The 13,595-nt window shown below is 36.4% G+C and overlaps 1 protein-coding gene across 3 annotated transcripts in view; it reads left to right on the top strand.

Moving 5' to 3' along the window:
• LOC107587930 (hemicentin-1-like) overlaps positions 1 to 13,595 on the top strand; it is a 42,829-nt gene that overhangs the window by 10,155 nt on the left and 19,079 nt on the right. The window contains exons 2-5 of one of the 3 annotated variants that reach the window (XM_016275896.1): positions 9,294 to 9,496; positions 11,229 to 11,301; positions 11,414 to 11,740; positions 12,192 to 12,443. In XM_016275896.1, the coding sequence (XP_016131382.1) occupies positions 9,294 to 9,496; positions 11,229 to 11,301; positions 11,414 to 11,740; positions 12,192 to 12,443 (855 nt within the window). Of the gene's footprint in view, positions 1 to 9,293; positions 9,567 to 11,228; positions 11,302 to 11,413; positions 11,741 to 12,191; positions 12,444 to 13,595 lie in introns of all 3 variants that reach the window. The other 2 variants (XM_016275894.1, XM_016275895.1) reach the window with 2 other exon arrangements.

The raw sequence follows: 13,595 nt of genomic DNA, 5'->3' as shown, positions 1-13,595 counted from the left end.
TCAAAACTAACAAAAGAGCAACAATATATAAGTGCAAATGACAAGTCTCGGTTAGCCTAATGCAGTACACGTAGCAAGGTGTGTGTATATATACATACATATATATATATATATATATACTGTATATATACACACACACACACACACACACACACACACAATACACACACACACAATACACACACAAAGAAAAACAAGTAGATAGAATAGAAAAAATAGAAAGCTAGTGTTTGTTTTTTGTTGTTGTTGTTTTTTTTTAAAACAAAGAACAAAAAAATGAAAAGGATAAATATAGATAAAGTAGAATTATAATAGAATAGAAAGTGTTAGAGTTAGAGGGTCAAATAAAGGTATTGACAATGTGAATATTTATTTTATCATATAAATATATGATAAAAATATATTTTAAAAAACCTTTCGTCATCATTTAAACCTAATTCCTGATTTAAACCCAATTCACTTCAATAAAGATAACTGTACATGCTATTCTTGTCATGAGCATCAAGGTGTGGGGGTGCTGCGGTGCAAATTCCTCTCATGTTTAGTACATGTTAACTCAAAGATTCGTAGAAAAATATAAACATTGGACTCTGTGGTCGATTCTGTGTTAAGGTAAGGCATGTTATTCGCAGTTATGTGTTGTGGCTGGGTTGTTATAGGTCTGCGTGACTCTCGATGTCTTAGGCCTAATTGAACGGAGGAATTATGGTATTCTTCTGTAGCCTGACGACGAGTAACTTTAACCGTTGTTCATGTGAACTCAAAGACAGCCTGATGCTTTGTTTATAGACTATTTGTTGTTTCACCTATCAATTCGTGTCGATAAAGTATAATAGGGTAAATCCTGTATAGTGATTTATCCTATATAGTGCTTGCATAAAGCAAGTAATGCATACACTTGTATCTTTGTAAGTCATTGTAAGCCCTCTTTTGAGGCACGCGCACGAACCCCTCCTATAAAAAAAAAACCAAGTGGGCTCCCCCAAAGTACACGGTATAGTTCGAACACTGACAGGGCCCTTGTCTGTACTTGTGTTCTTGTGGACTTGTGAAACGTCATCAGTCATTGCCCAAGTACTGTTCCAATTCACATGCCTTGTCCAAATACCCACACTTGCGGTCTTGGCCACTTGAGAGCGTGTGCGCGCGACAGGAAGTAAGTGCGCAAGACTGTCCCAGGTCTTAAAAACGCTAGAGTACAGTGCCCTTAACGCACACTAAATCCACTCCAGAGCGCTATTCGAGGCTTAATGTATCCCATCATGCATCATGTTCTGGAAATAAATTGTGAGACTTTTTGCAGAGATCTCTGGAAACTACAGTAAGAATAAAAGTTACGCCTTCTTTCTTTGTGTGAACATTTGGGCGGCGTTATGCAAATCTTCCCACATAGTGATGTAGATATGTGGGGGCGTGTTAGAACGAGCCGTTTTAGGTAGGCGTGGTTAACTCTTAACTTTTATAAAGAATATCTCTTTGGATTTGAGACTTTAGTCTTTGCAAATTTACAGATCTTCTTTATGCACCAAGAGCTTGTAACACTCCAGAGAGAAAGGAAAACATGAAATCGCATCATATGACCCCGTTAAATATTAATGACAATTAGACATTACATATAATTTGCTACTAAAACAAAGGGTTGCACGTTTTATTGGTGCAAATGAGTAGTGGTGATATTTATTTTGTGCAACATTTGCAACTGCTTTTTATCACTTAATTAGAAGCACCACAAAATTAAATTGTCGTCTGTGTCGCCGATTTCGTTGACGTGAGTTCCACGCAATCACCGGTTGCTCAGTGCTCATGTATCCGCCGAGAACAGCCTCACCTCGGCTAGTCCTTCTGACATTTGCCGCTGGCTCTGATGTCTCTGTAGTGGTTAAACATGAGATATAATTAATTTTGGGTAAATCTAACAGCCAATCTTTGGTCTCATGAATCTATTATTTCTTCCAGGTCATATCGTTTTGGCTGAGCACAAAGTTATGTTTCATAAATTATTTATTTATTAAACGTAATACAGCACGGACTTGTTGCATACATTTGACTGAATTGTTAGCTTTTGTCTTATGTCCTATTACACATGTCTCTTATACTTTATAGTTATACTTTTATAATGGCTATTATTGTTCATTAAAACATTTAACAAAAAAGGCAGAGTTGTGCTTGTCATATTTCATTTTTATTACACGTTCTGTGAAGATAATCAGAGTAGCCTATATGTGCACATATTACCTAAACCACATATTAATATGTTTTATATTTTTAAAATGAAAACAAAAAGGATTTTCTTTTATATTTTGAAGAAAATGAAAAGGCAGTGGTGTTTGATATCATTTCGTTTTATTGTAATGCATGTACGTGTTGCATGAACCACATTTTTGTGGCTAATAATATTTTAAATGAAACAGAAAAGAGGCAATGCTGTTTGATATATTTTGTTTCACTTTAATGTACGTTCCCCGAACTACATTTTTTTGCGGCTATTTATGTTTAAAAGAAAACAAAAAGAGGCAGTGGTGTTTCATATCATATTTCTTCGTATTGTATATATACAGTGAATATAACCGGAGTAGCCAAGGCGAGCTGACTGACATTATCAAGTACTTTGCTCTTCCATTTGTAGAATTACTGGACTTGTGTCCTCCTGAACTCAGGAGTTTGCACTTCCGAGTCAAACTTGCTAAGTCGGAACTACCGAGGACGCAAGTCCGAACTTTGCGTACTTGGTTTCAATGTTCATACTATCCATCCTAAATACTAAATAGTATGTGAGATTAGAATAAGTGTGTCCCAAAGCATAGTATGTTGAAAAGAGTATACCAAAAGTCCCCGGATTGTCTATTATAGAGTGGTGTAACTATTGCTGTGTTCGAAATGGCATACCTGCTTACTGCTTACTGCCCAGTACACAGTGCATACTGCCTACTATTTTTTTAAAGAATAGTGTGTGAAACAGTATACAATAAGCAATAAATGTTTCAGAGTAGTATGCTTAAGTGCTATCACATGACAAACACTGAACATGAATTCAGCACAGCTGTCAAGGTTGTTACCTTAGAAACAAATGAGCTAACTGTTCTTATTTACAAAGGCTTGTTAATAAGGCTTCATACTAGTCAACGATGCTATATTGCCCAATTGAACTCATTTCATAATTGATTAACTTTACATATTGGACAGAACTAAATCAACACTGAGGTGTTTTTGTTTATATTTTTGGTAGTTACACTAAGTGGCGATATTTTAAAAAGCGATCTATTCTAGTTACACTAAGTGCAAATAATGATCAATTCTGTTTATAGCAGCATTTTCTTTAGCAACAGCAGTGTAAATAGTAGTTAGGTGGCAGATATTTATAATTCAATACTGTAGTATTTATATATATTGTATTAGATGAATGCCACTTTATTGGGACAAAAACCTACTTAAAGCATACACAGCACTGTATTATTGAGGCATTTTATTTCCACTTTTCAAATATTTACTTAATTTTTATTGAAAATAAATTTCTTTCTGATCTGGTGTGTGATGGGAAAAGGAGAAGCATGAGTTTGACAAAAGCCAGGATCGAACTCGGTTCGACTGCATCAAAAGCAAACAGCTCACGTTTTACTCGCTGCGCCACTGATACTTCAGAAATGCAAGTGTATTTTGCAGTGCTGTTAATCACAGCCAGGCACTGGTGGGCGGAGTTAATGTAAATAGCCTCTGCCAACAAATTGGTCTATTTGTCCTTAGAGTAATACACTCCCATTTCTTTTTAGAGCTGCTTGATAGTGGAATTGAATTCTGTTTGCATAATTGAAATATTTTTATTTATACATTTTATTTATAAATTATATTGCTGCAATATTATTATTATTTAATATATTTGAAAGAATCTGTACTGCATAAAGCGCTATAAAGATAAAGGTGACGTCATTTGATGATCAGAAACGTGCTGTAGAAATTAAAGTACAATTTATGTCCAACTCACGATACTGTTTTTAGATACACAGCGATAGTTTGTAGTTTACATGTATATGTATATGCGTACAAATACAAGTGTTACATTTATAATTACTATTCCCCACCTCCAGTTCACTCACGCGTTTGAAGATGAAATGTCACATGGAGCGCATTGCGTTCTGGGAAACAGTATCCCATGCAGCGTCTCCAGATGCATACATCAAATTTCAGCCAATGTAGCAGGTAATCCAGGCATTCCATGCATACAGAAAATTCACATACTATTCACAGTATACACACAGCATACTGCAATATAGTATGGTAGTATGCCATTCTGAACAGCTTCTGTACTCATTTCAGTGTACTTGAGTTATATTTAGCAGATTCTGGCGAATATAGTAGGTAATCCGGGTATTACATGCATACAGAAAATGTGCATACTATGCACAGCATACATACTGGATACTGCAGAAATAGTAAGAGTAGTATTATAGTATGGTATTTCGAACACAGCCTGTGATGTCACTTTGTAGGCAAAAACCCGGAAGCGAGTTAGCATTTTAGCCCTTCCGGTTCCATTGTCAATGGGTTTTTTGAATGGGATTTTGGTTAAATCCCTAAAATAAGTTCCGTGTTTCACACAGGCTCATGGTACTTTCACGTTTTATTCAACAACATAAAACACACCAGTTATACCCCACTTTTTTAAACTGTTACGTTTCTTTAAAAAGACGGTTGCTAACAAGTTGCTAAATGGGACTACAGGCGCTGTCGAAGACATTAAACGTCATTACGCCGAACAGTTTATCAATTTACACAGTATTTCCAGTCATAGTATAATTTGTAATACAATTAATTGTAGAATAACCAATTAATAGTTTCCCGCATTTTATATTGTTGGTCGACGATGTTTTTTTGTTTTGCCCTGAAATGCAACACAACCCAGGTAGCCAAAACGGTTTGGCCCGATAATGGCCCAGATCCGGCAGGCCGGATTAAATAACTCGGCCCGGCTGCGGTTGCCAGAGTCGGCATGGGATGAATGACACCCCAGAATTGACCCAAATACACTGGCTCGAGTCCGGCTGCCAAAACTGCCAGCATTGGGCCACAATCAGACTGACAAGAATTGAAACACTTAGCCGGTACTGGCCCGAGTCTGGTATCCTTAAGATGGCATCTACTTCCAACTAAAATAAAATACATATTTTACAGTGTCCTTGTTAAGTCTACATGTACTTATGCATGTCAACTAAATATGTCACCTTTACAAAGATTAAGGGTTTGGCCCTTACACCATTTCTTTTCATGGCATCCCCACCGACCCCATGAATTACCCCATAACATCCATATGTGCTAAACATTACTTTGATATTATATGTGTAGAACGGTTTATTAAAATGATATTATATGTTAGATTATCACGTTTACTCACCAGGGTAGCAAGTTCTTCTTGTCTTCTGGCAATTAGCAGCACGAAAAGCCCATCAGGTTTTGTCATTAGATGTCAAAGCTAGTGCGCATGTCTTGAAACTCGTATAGCAAAAAAAATTAAAAGTTCCCATAACCACTTTAAGCTGTTTCATTATATGAATTAAATCATTAATTTCCAAATGTAATTAAATAAAAAAGAGAATCAGTACGTTTACATGGACAACAATACTCCGATTTTAATACAATTAAGACAATACTCTGATTAAGAATCTACCATGTAAACAGATTTTTGATTACCTTAATCCGGCTAAAGTCATAATCATTGTAAACAGAAATCGAATTAAGACATGTGGAGTATTCCTATTTTAGTCACATTATTGAAGTACAGTATAGACATGTAAACACCTTAATCACATTATTACCATCGTGTAGGACTTTTTGCCGCATTTTGCGACAGGATACACACACGGCAATGCTCAACCATTTGACGGCAAATAAAAGAGCTTCAACACCCGCCGTCGTCTGTATGCACGTACAAATAATTATCTGCACTTGAAACTTTCATAAAATTAAAAATGAAACACCCAAAACTGTACATGGCATCATCACGAAGATGAACTATATGTTTATACGTGAAATTCCGGAGGGGACGTCGGATGGCGTCACAGTGGGGACATAATGACGTGTGCCATTAATCGAACTATGTACTATTAAATGTAAAACGGGAACATGAAAGGAATATTCTAAAAGCAACTCATGTAAACACCATAATCATAATATTGGCTTATTTAGAATAAGGTAAATAATTAGATTACTGATGTCCATGTAAACGTAGTTGGATACAAGGAAAAAAAATATTAATAGGAATTAAAATAAACAATACTCTAAGAAATAACATAAGATATTATGTTTAAGTTTAAGTGTCACTGCTACATACTATTTACCACATTGTAAATGGAGACCCACCCCCAGCACTCAACCTAAACTGGTCCGAGTCTGCATGTCCATATCTTAGCCAAAATCAGACCAGCCCTTATGGTCCGTAATCGGGTCGAATGTGGCTAAATGTGCTGTCTCAGTGCAAATCGGGCCAGATTTGCACATCCAAAGCCTAGCCAAATCTGGCAACCAGTGGGCCAGAGCTGGCTCACCGCTGCCAGAACACAGCTGAGTGAGCCGACACTCAGCCGCAATTGGCCCGATTGCGCTGGCTACCTGGGTACCAAAGCTACTATCAGGGAAAGTAATGTTGGTCAGCTTATATCTATAGTAGTGATCGTGACCTCTGACTAGAAATAATGTTGCTTTATTCAAGTGTGTTCAAATCTATGGCTGCTAAATAAAAGTACTTTTCCGAATGAGCAAGCATAGGAGCGGCCGTCTAAAGTATTAGTCAATTACCTCTGTCTAATAACCAAGACGGACGAGAATGTGTCTGTAAGATACGCTAATGACTGAAGCGATATCTTTGAGCGACATGAGCACCCGAATGAACGAGTACAATAATATTAAGGAATAATCAGATGTCTAGATAAATTATCCTATAAATGATCAATGATAATTAGCATTCCAACTCAAATGCGAGGTCATAAGTGGAGTATTCCTATTTTAGTCACATTATTGAAGTGCAGTATAGACATGTAAACACCTTAATCACATTATTACCATCGTGTAGGACTTTTTGCCGCATTTTGCGACAGGATACACACACGGCAATGCTCAACCATTTGACGGCAAATAAAAGAGCTTCAACACCCGCCGTCGTCTGTATGCACGTACAAATAATTATCTGCACTTGAAACTTTCATAAAATTAAAAATGAAACACCCAAAACTGTACATGGCATCATCACGAAGATGAACTATATGTTTATACGTGAAATTCCGGAGGGGACGTCGGATGGCGTCACAGTGGGGACATAATGACGTGTGCCATTAATCGAACTATGTACTATTAAATGTAAAACGGGAACATGAAAGGAATATTCTAAAAGCAACTCATGTAAACACCATAATCATAATATTGGCTTATTTAGAATAAGGTAAATAATTAGATTACTGATGTCCATGTAAACGTAGTTGGATACAAGGAAAAAAAATATTAATAGGAATTAAAATAAACAATACTCTAAGAAATAACATAAGATATTATGTTTAAGTTTAAGTGTCACTGCTACATACTATTTACCACATTGTAAATGGAGACCCACCCCCAGCACTCAACCTAAACTGGTCCGAGTCTGCATGTCCATATCTTAGCCAAAATCAGACCAGCCCTTATGGTCCGTAATCGGGTCGAATGTGGCTAAATGTGCTGTCTCAGTGCAAATCGGGCCAGATTTGCACATCCAAAGCCTAGCCAAATCTGGCAACCAGTGGGCCAGAGCTGGCTCACCGCTGCCAGAACACAGCTGAGTGAGCCGACACTCAGCCGCAATTGGCCCGATTGCGCTGGCTACCTGGGTACCAAAGCTACTATCAGGGAAAGTAATGTTGGTCAGCTTATATCTATAGTAGTGATCGTGACCTCTGACTAGAAATAATGTTGCTTTATTCAAGTGTGTTCAAATCTATGGCTGCTAAATAAAAGTACTTTTCCGAATGAGCAAGCATAGGAGCGGCCGTCTAAAGTATTAGTCAATTACCTCTGTCTAATAACCAAGACGGACGAGAATGTGTCTGTAAGATACGCTAATGACTGAAGCGATATCTTTGAGCGACATGAGCACCCGAATGAACGAGTACAATAATATTAAGGAATAATCAGATGTCTAGATAAATTATCCTATAAATGATCAATGATAATTAGCATTCCAACTCAAATGCGAGGTCATAATAAAATGTCAGATTAGATAATAAAAGATTATAATTTATAAATCAGATTATAATTTAACTTATATTTGAAAAATAATGTTTTTTTTTTTACATTAAAGCATGTCAACATATTCTGTTACACCAAATAATGATCTTTATAAAAGCATCATATGATCCCTTTTTAAATAAATTTGCGCGCCAAAAAGACCGAACACACAGGAAACCTTCATCCACCATCAGATACCTCCGTTGGGACAATCGCGTGGACCTTACAGGATCATATCACTCCTGTCTTGAGTCTTTACATTGACTCCCTGTCAGATTCTGGGTTGAGTTTAAAATTCTTACTTATAAAGTTTTGCATGGTTTGGCCCCTCATTGTCTCTGATCTTTTAACCCCCTACACACCAGCATGTGTAAAGCTGACCTTTTGATTGTTCCATTTACTTTTATTTTCAAAATCTATCAAAACTTTGGAATGCTTTGCCTGCCAAGATTAGGCAAGCAGAACCCCTTAGTATTTTTACAATTTCCCTTAAAGATAATTTTTTGGGGTAGCTTTTACCTGATTATTTTGTAATTGTGATTATTTTGTAACTGTCTTATTCTTTATTTACTTGTTAAACTTTTGATAGTTTGCATTTTATTTTTGTCTATTTCACTTTTATTAATGTATTGTTTGTATAATTGTATTTCTTATTTGATCTTATTCTTGTGATGCGCTTTGAGGTGTTACTTTTAAAAGCCCTATAGAAAGTTTATTATAAATAAGACATTGATTTACCATTAAGATTAGCTGGATTAAATTAAGGTCAGATTTATAAAAACAAGCCTTGCAAATTAACATGTTATGTTAAGTGCATTAAAGAGAAAATTGAAAGGCAGTGACTTTACTTTAAAGGCACTGTGTTTGTATACATATATTGTGTAGTACATTGTGATTTTGTGTAGTTTGTCAAGTCAACTGAAAATATGTTGAAATGTTTGGAGGAAAAAATATAATATTACCATTAGTAATATGAGTTTTGTTTATTATTACAGTATAAGTGATTAAAATACTGTACATCACAGCCTACTCTTAAATGTGTTTAACAGATGCACAAGCTGAATGTCCTCTTCAGCTCAACCCACAGAGAGTTGTTGTGAGATACGGCGATTCTGTTGCAGCTAACTGTAACACTTCAGTCCTGCATAAAGGGATGGGATGGGAAGCCAGTGAGGGAGCAGTGCCCATGACCAAAAACCAGAGTCTGATCACATGGAGAGTGTCAGAACTGAAAGAATGGGACATAAAGCCAGTCTGCTTCATAAACTATAAAATAGGCGATGAGGATCAGTGTCCAGTAGAGCTGCCAGTCACTGTTTACAGTGAGTTTCTCTGTTACTGATATTTTTACTGTTCATTCTCAGAAATATCCAATAAATGTACATTCATCATTCTTGCGCATCGTGTGTGTGTGTGTGTGTGTGTGAGAGAGAGAGAGAGAGCGTCACATCAAATTGGAGTCAGCAGTCTTAACCGCGGCTTGTGTACTGCATCATCACTGTGTCTGTCACGCGACTCTGTTCCCCTTTCGGGCTTGAACTGATGGTAAAACTAATGACTATTTACTGTCTTTACATTTATTTTGAAAGATGAAGCTGCGATTATGGTAAGGGGCGTTACATTTCCGACGAGTGTTTGCGGTGTTCGGCCAATCACAATGCACTGGGTCAGCTGGCCAATCAGAGCAGACTGCGCTTGTCGGAAGGAGGGACTTTGTAGAAAACGACGTGTTTGAGAGAGGCGGGGCATAGAGGACCTACAATAATGTACAGTATTTGAAAAATAATGTTTTTTTTTTTACATTAAAGCATGTCAACATATTCTGTTACACCAAATAATGATCTTTATAAAAGCATCATATGATCCCTTTTTAAATAAATTTGCGCGCCAAAAAGACCGAACACACAGGAAACCTTCATCCACCATCAGATACCTCCGTTGGGACAATCGCGTGGACCTTACAGGATCATATCACTCCTGTCTTGAGTCTTTACATTGACTCCCTGTCAGATTCTGGGTTGAGTTTAAAATTCTTACTTATAAAGTTTTGCATGGTTTGGCCCCTCATTGTCTCTGATCTTTTAACCCCCTACACACCAGCATGTGTAAAGCTGACCTTTTGATTGTTCCATTTACTTTTATTTTCAAAATCTATCAAAACTTTGGAATGCTTTGCCTGCCAAGATTAGGCAAGCAGAACCCCTTAGTATTTTTACAATTTCCCTTAAAGATAATTTTTTGGGGTAGCTTTTACCTGATTATTTTGTAATTGTGATTATTTTGTAACTGTCTTATTCTTTATTTACTTGTTAAACTTTTGATAGTTTGCATTTTATTTTTGTCTATTTCACTTTTATTAATGTATTGTTTGTATAATTGTATTTCTTATTTGATCTTATTCTTGTGATGCGCTTTGAGGTGTTACTTTTAAAAGCCCTATAGAAAGTTTATTATAAATAAGACATTGATTTACCATTAAGATTAGCTGGATTAAATTAAGGTCAGATTTATAAAAACAAGCCTTGCAAATTAACATGTTATGTTAAGTGCATTAAAGAGAAAATTGAAAGGCAGTGACTTTACTTTAAAGGCACTGTGTTTGTATACATATATTGTGTAGTACATTGTGATTTTGTGTAGTTTGTCAAGTCAACTGAAAATATGTTGAAATGTTTGGAGGAAAAAATATAATATTACCATTAGTAATATGAGTTTTGTTTATTATTACAGTATAAGTGATTAAAATACTGTACATCACAGCCTACTCTTAAATGTGTTTAACAGATGCACAAGCTGAATGTCCTCTTCAGCTCAACCCACAGAGAGTTGTTGTGAGATACGGCGATTCTGTTGCAGCTAACTGTAACACTTCAGTCCTGCATAAAGGGATGGGATGGGAAGCCAGTGAGGGAGCAGTGCCCATGACCAAAAACCAGAGTCTGATCACATGGAGAGTGTCAGAACTGAAAGAATGGGACATAAAGCCAGTCTGCTTCATAAACTATAAAATAGGCGATGAGGATCAGTGTCCAGTAGAGCTGCCAGTCACTGTTTACAGTGAGTTTCTCTGTTACTGATATTTTTACTGTTCATTCTCAGAAATATCTAATAAATGTACATTCATCATTCATCACAGCAGATTTCAGAGTGTGTAAATCTTCCTCCACAGAGACTCCAGACAGTGTGTTCATCAGTGTGAATCACAGCGGACCAATGATGGAGGGAGAGCCGTATGAGCTCCAGTGTGACGTTCACAATGTGGCTCCTGTTCAGAATCTCACGGTCAAATGGTACAAAAGACAGACTCTGCTGCATCAAACCACCTTCACTGACACTAGCGAGACTCCAGTGAATGAAACTGTCACACTCCTGATCCATCCAGACAGAGCTGATGATGGAGCTCAATACAGGTGTGAAGCAGAGCTGGATCTGGGAGCAGAAGGACCTCAACCTCATCCAACAATTTCATCAAAACCTCTCAGCATTACTGTATATTGTACGTAAGATCTGTTAGCTTATATGATTAATCTTTTTAGAGTATGTTAACATATCCGAATCAAGAAGACTTTTAGTGGTTGTAGCAGTGACCCAGTGTGTCAAGTTGTGTAGTAATAGGGATCAGATGCAGACTTTTATAAAAACGCATTATATAAAGGTTAGAGGTTATTATATAACCTTTATATAATGGGTTTTTTCTGGATTTTTTGGTTGGTATTCTGTCTCTATACGTTAAAATAAACCTACCATAAATTACAGACCCTTCATTTCTTTGTAAGTGGGCAAACTTACAAAATCAGCAGGGGATCAAATAAATAATTTCCCCCACTGTAAATATCTAAATTTGAGTAGTTTTGTTAAAAACAAATATGGATTAACATAAGAAATGTAAGATGCAGTATGCAGATGCAAAAGCTCTTAACCTGTGTGTTTTTGGCTCCTTCCTACAGTTAAACCAATCATCAATGAGACCAAACTGCCCTCCGTAGTGCATGTATTTCGAGGCTATCCAGAGGTGCTTGTTTGTGAAGCCGAGGGAAACCCAAAACCAACAATCAGCTGGAGCCTCGGCACAAATGACACAGTACATAGCACACATAGTGAAAAACTTAATATAACAGAGTCAACACCTGAGGATCTGTACTGCACTGCAAGCAATTCTGTTGGCAGGAAGACCAGACATGTAAAAGTGTCCATACAAGGTAACTATGCATTTGTGTGTCATTTTCCATTAACCATGTTTCAGTTTAGTAATACTGACGGTAATACTGCAGAAAGAAATTGTGTCTGTTTCACAATTGTATGTTTTGTATTTGTTAGTCTGATATTAAACAAAATATATATTTTGGTTATATTAAATATGCATTTAATATAATGTATTAATAATAATATAATTTTATTATGAAAAAACAATTTAATAGTATGTTGTCAGGATAGATTTTATGTAACATCATTTGAAATTCCTCTGTTAAAAATCACAGATGCATGTGATTGATTCTTTTTGTCTTTTACCTATTTGTCTTTGACTAATGGAAATTTCATTCTTCCTTCCTAAATCAATTTACACACTTTCTGATTTCCGCACAGCATCTTTAGCGGTTAGAGGTTTGGTCTTTCACAAAGTATTTACATTTTTGTAAGAAGCTGCTTGGTTTGTTGGTCTTGTAATGCTCTGCTTGCAGTGTTAGTGTCACTGTGATCACATTATGGCTTATTATATTTAAGTGTTCTGGCTTGTGTCATTGTTGTCTTGCATGGGTTTTTCTAGACTTATTTAGATTAGCATGCATGATGCAGTATAATGATCTATCCTAAGTTTTGCTTGCCTGGATTTCATTCACTAAATTGCTGATTTACTCATATATTTGTTTTTATTTTTGACACAGAGAATTACATACCCACAATATTAGTCATTATTGGTGCTGTAGTGGTGGTCATCTTTGTCATCTTCATCTACATCTACTTGACCTACTACAAAAAAAGCAGGATGGGCCATTATGATGTGAAGAGGCCCAGTGCATGTAAAGAACTCTTAGCGCAGCCAGAACAGTCCGCGTGAAGGAACTCTGTCAGAGCATTATCTCTGCTTTGGTTATGTTTCCCTAATTTTGGATCCATCTGCTGAGCCTCACTGTCCGCAGTAAGTCGGATCAGTCGGATCAGATTGTGACAAGAAATCATATGGATCAGTGTTATTTCACTTCACTCTAAGATCCAGCTGACAAGCTTGTTGAGTAGCATCCTTATTAGGCTTTTATTGGATTCTTGTATTTTTTTTAAAAAGATACTATACTTATATTGTGTGTTTCAGGCATATTGATCATTCTGAATATATATATATATATATATATATA

This window comes from Sinocyclocheilus grahami, unplaced genomic scaffold (genome assembly GCF_001515645.1).
Source record: "Sinocyclocheilus grahami isolate Dianchi unplaced genomic scaffold, SAMN03320097.WGS_v1.1 scaffold97.1, whole genome shotgun sequence".
Classification (NCBI taxonomy): domain Eukaryota; kingdom Metazoa; phylum Chordata; class Actinopteri; order Cypriniformes; family Cyprinidae; genus Sinocyclocheilus; species Sinocyclocheilus grahami.
This window is presented reverse-complemented; position numbering and strand designations above follow the sequence as displayed.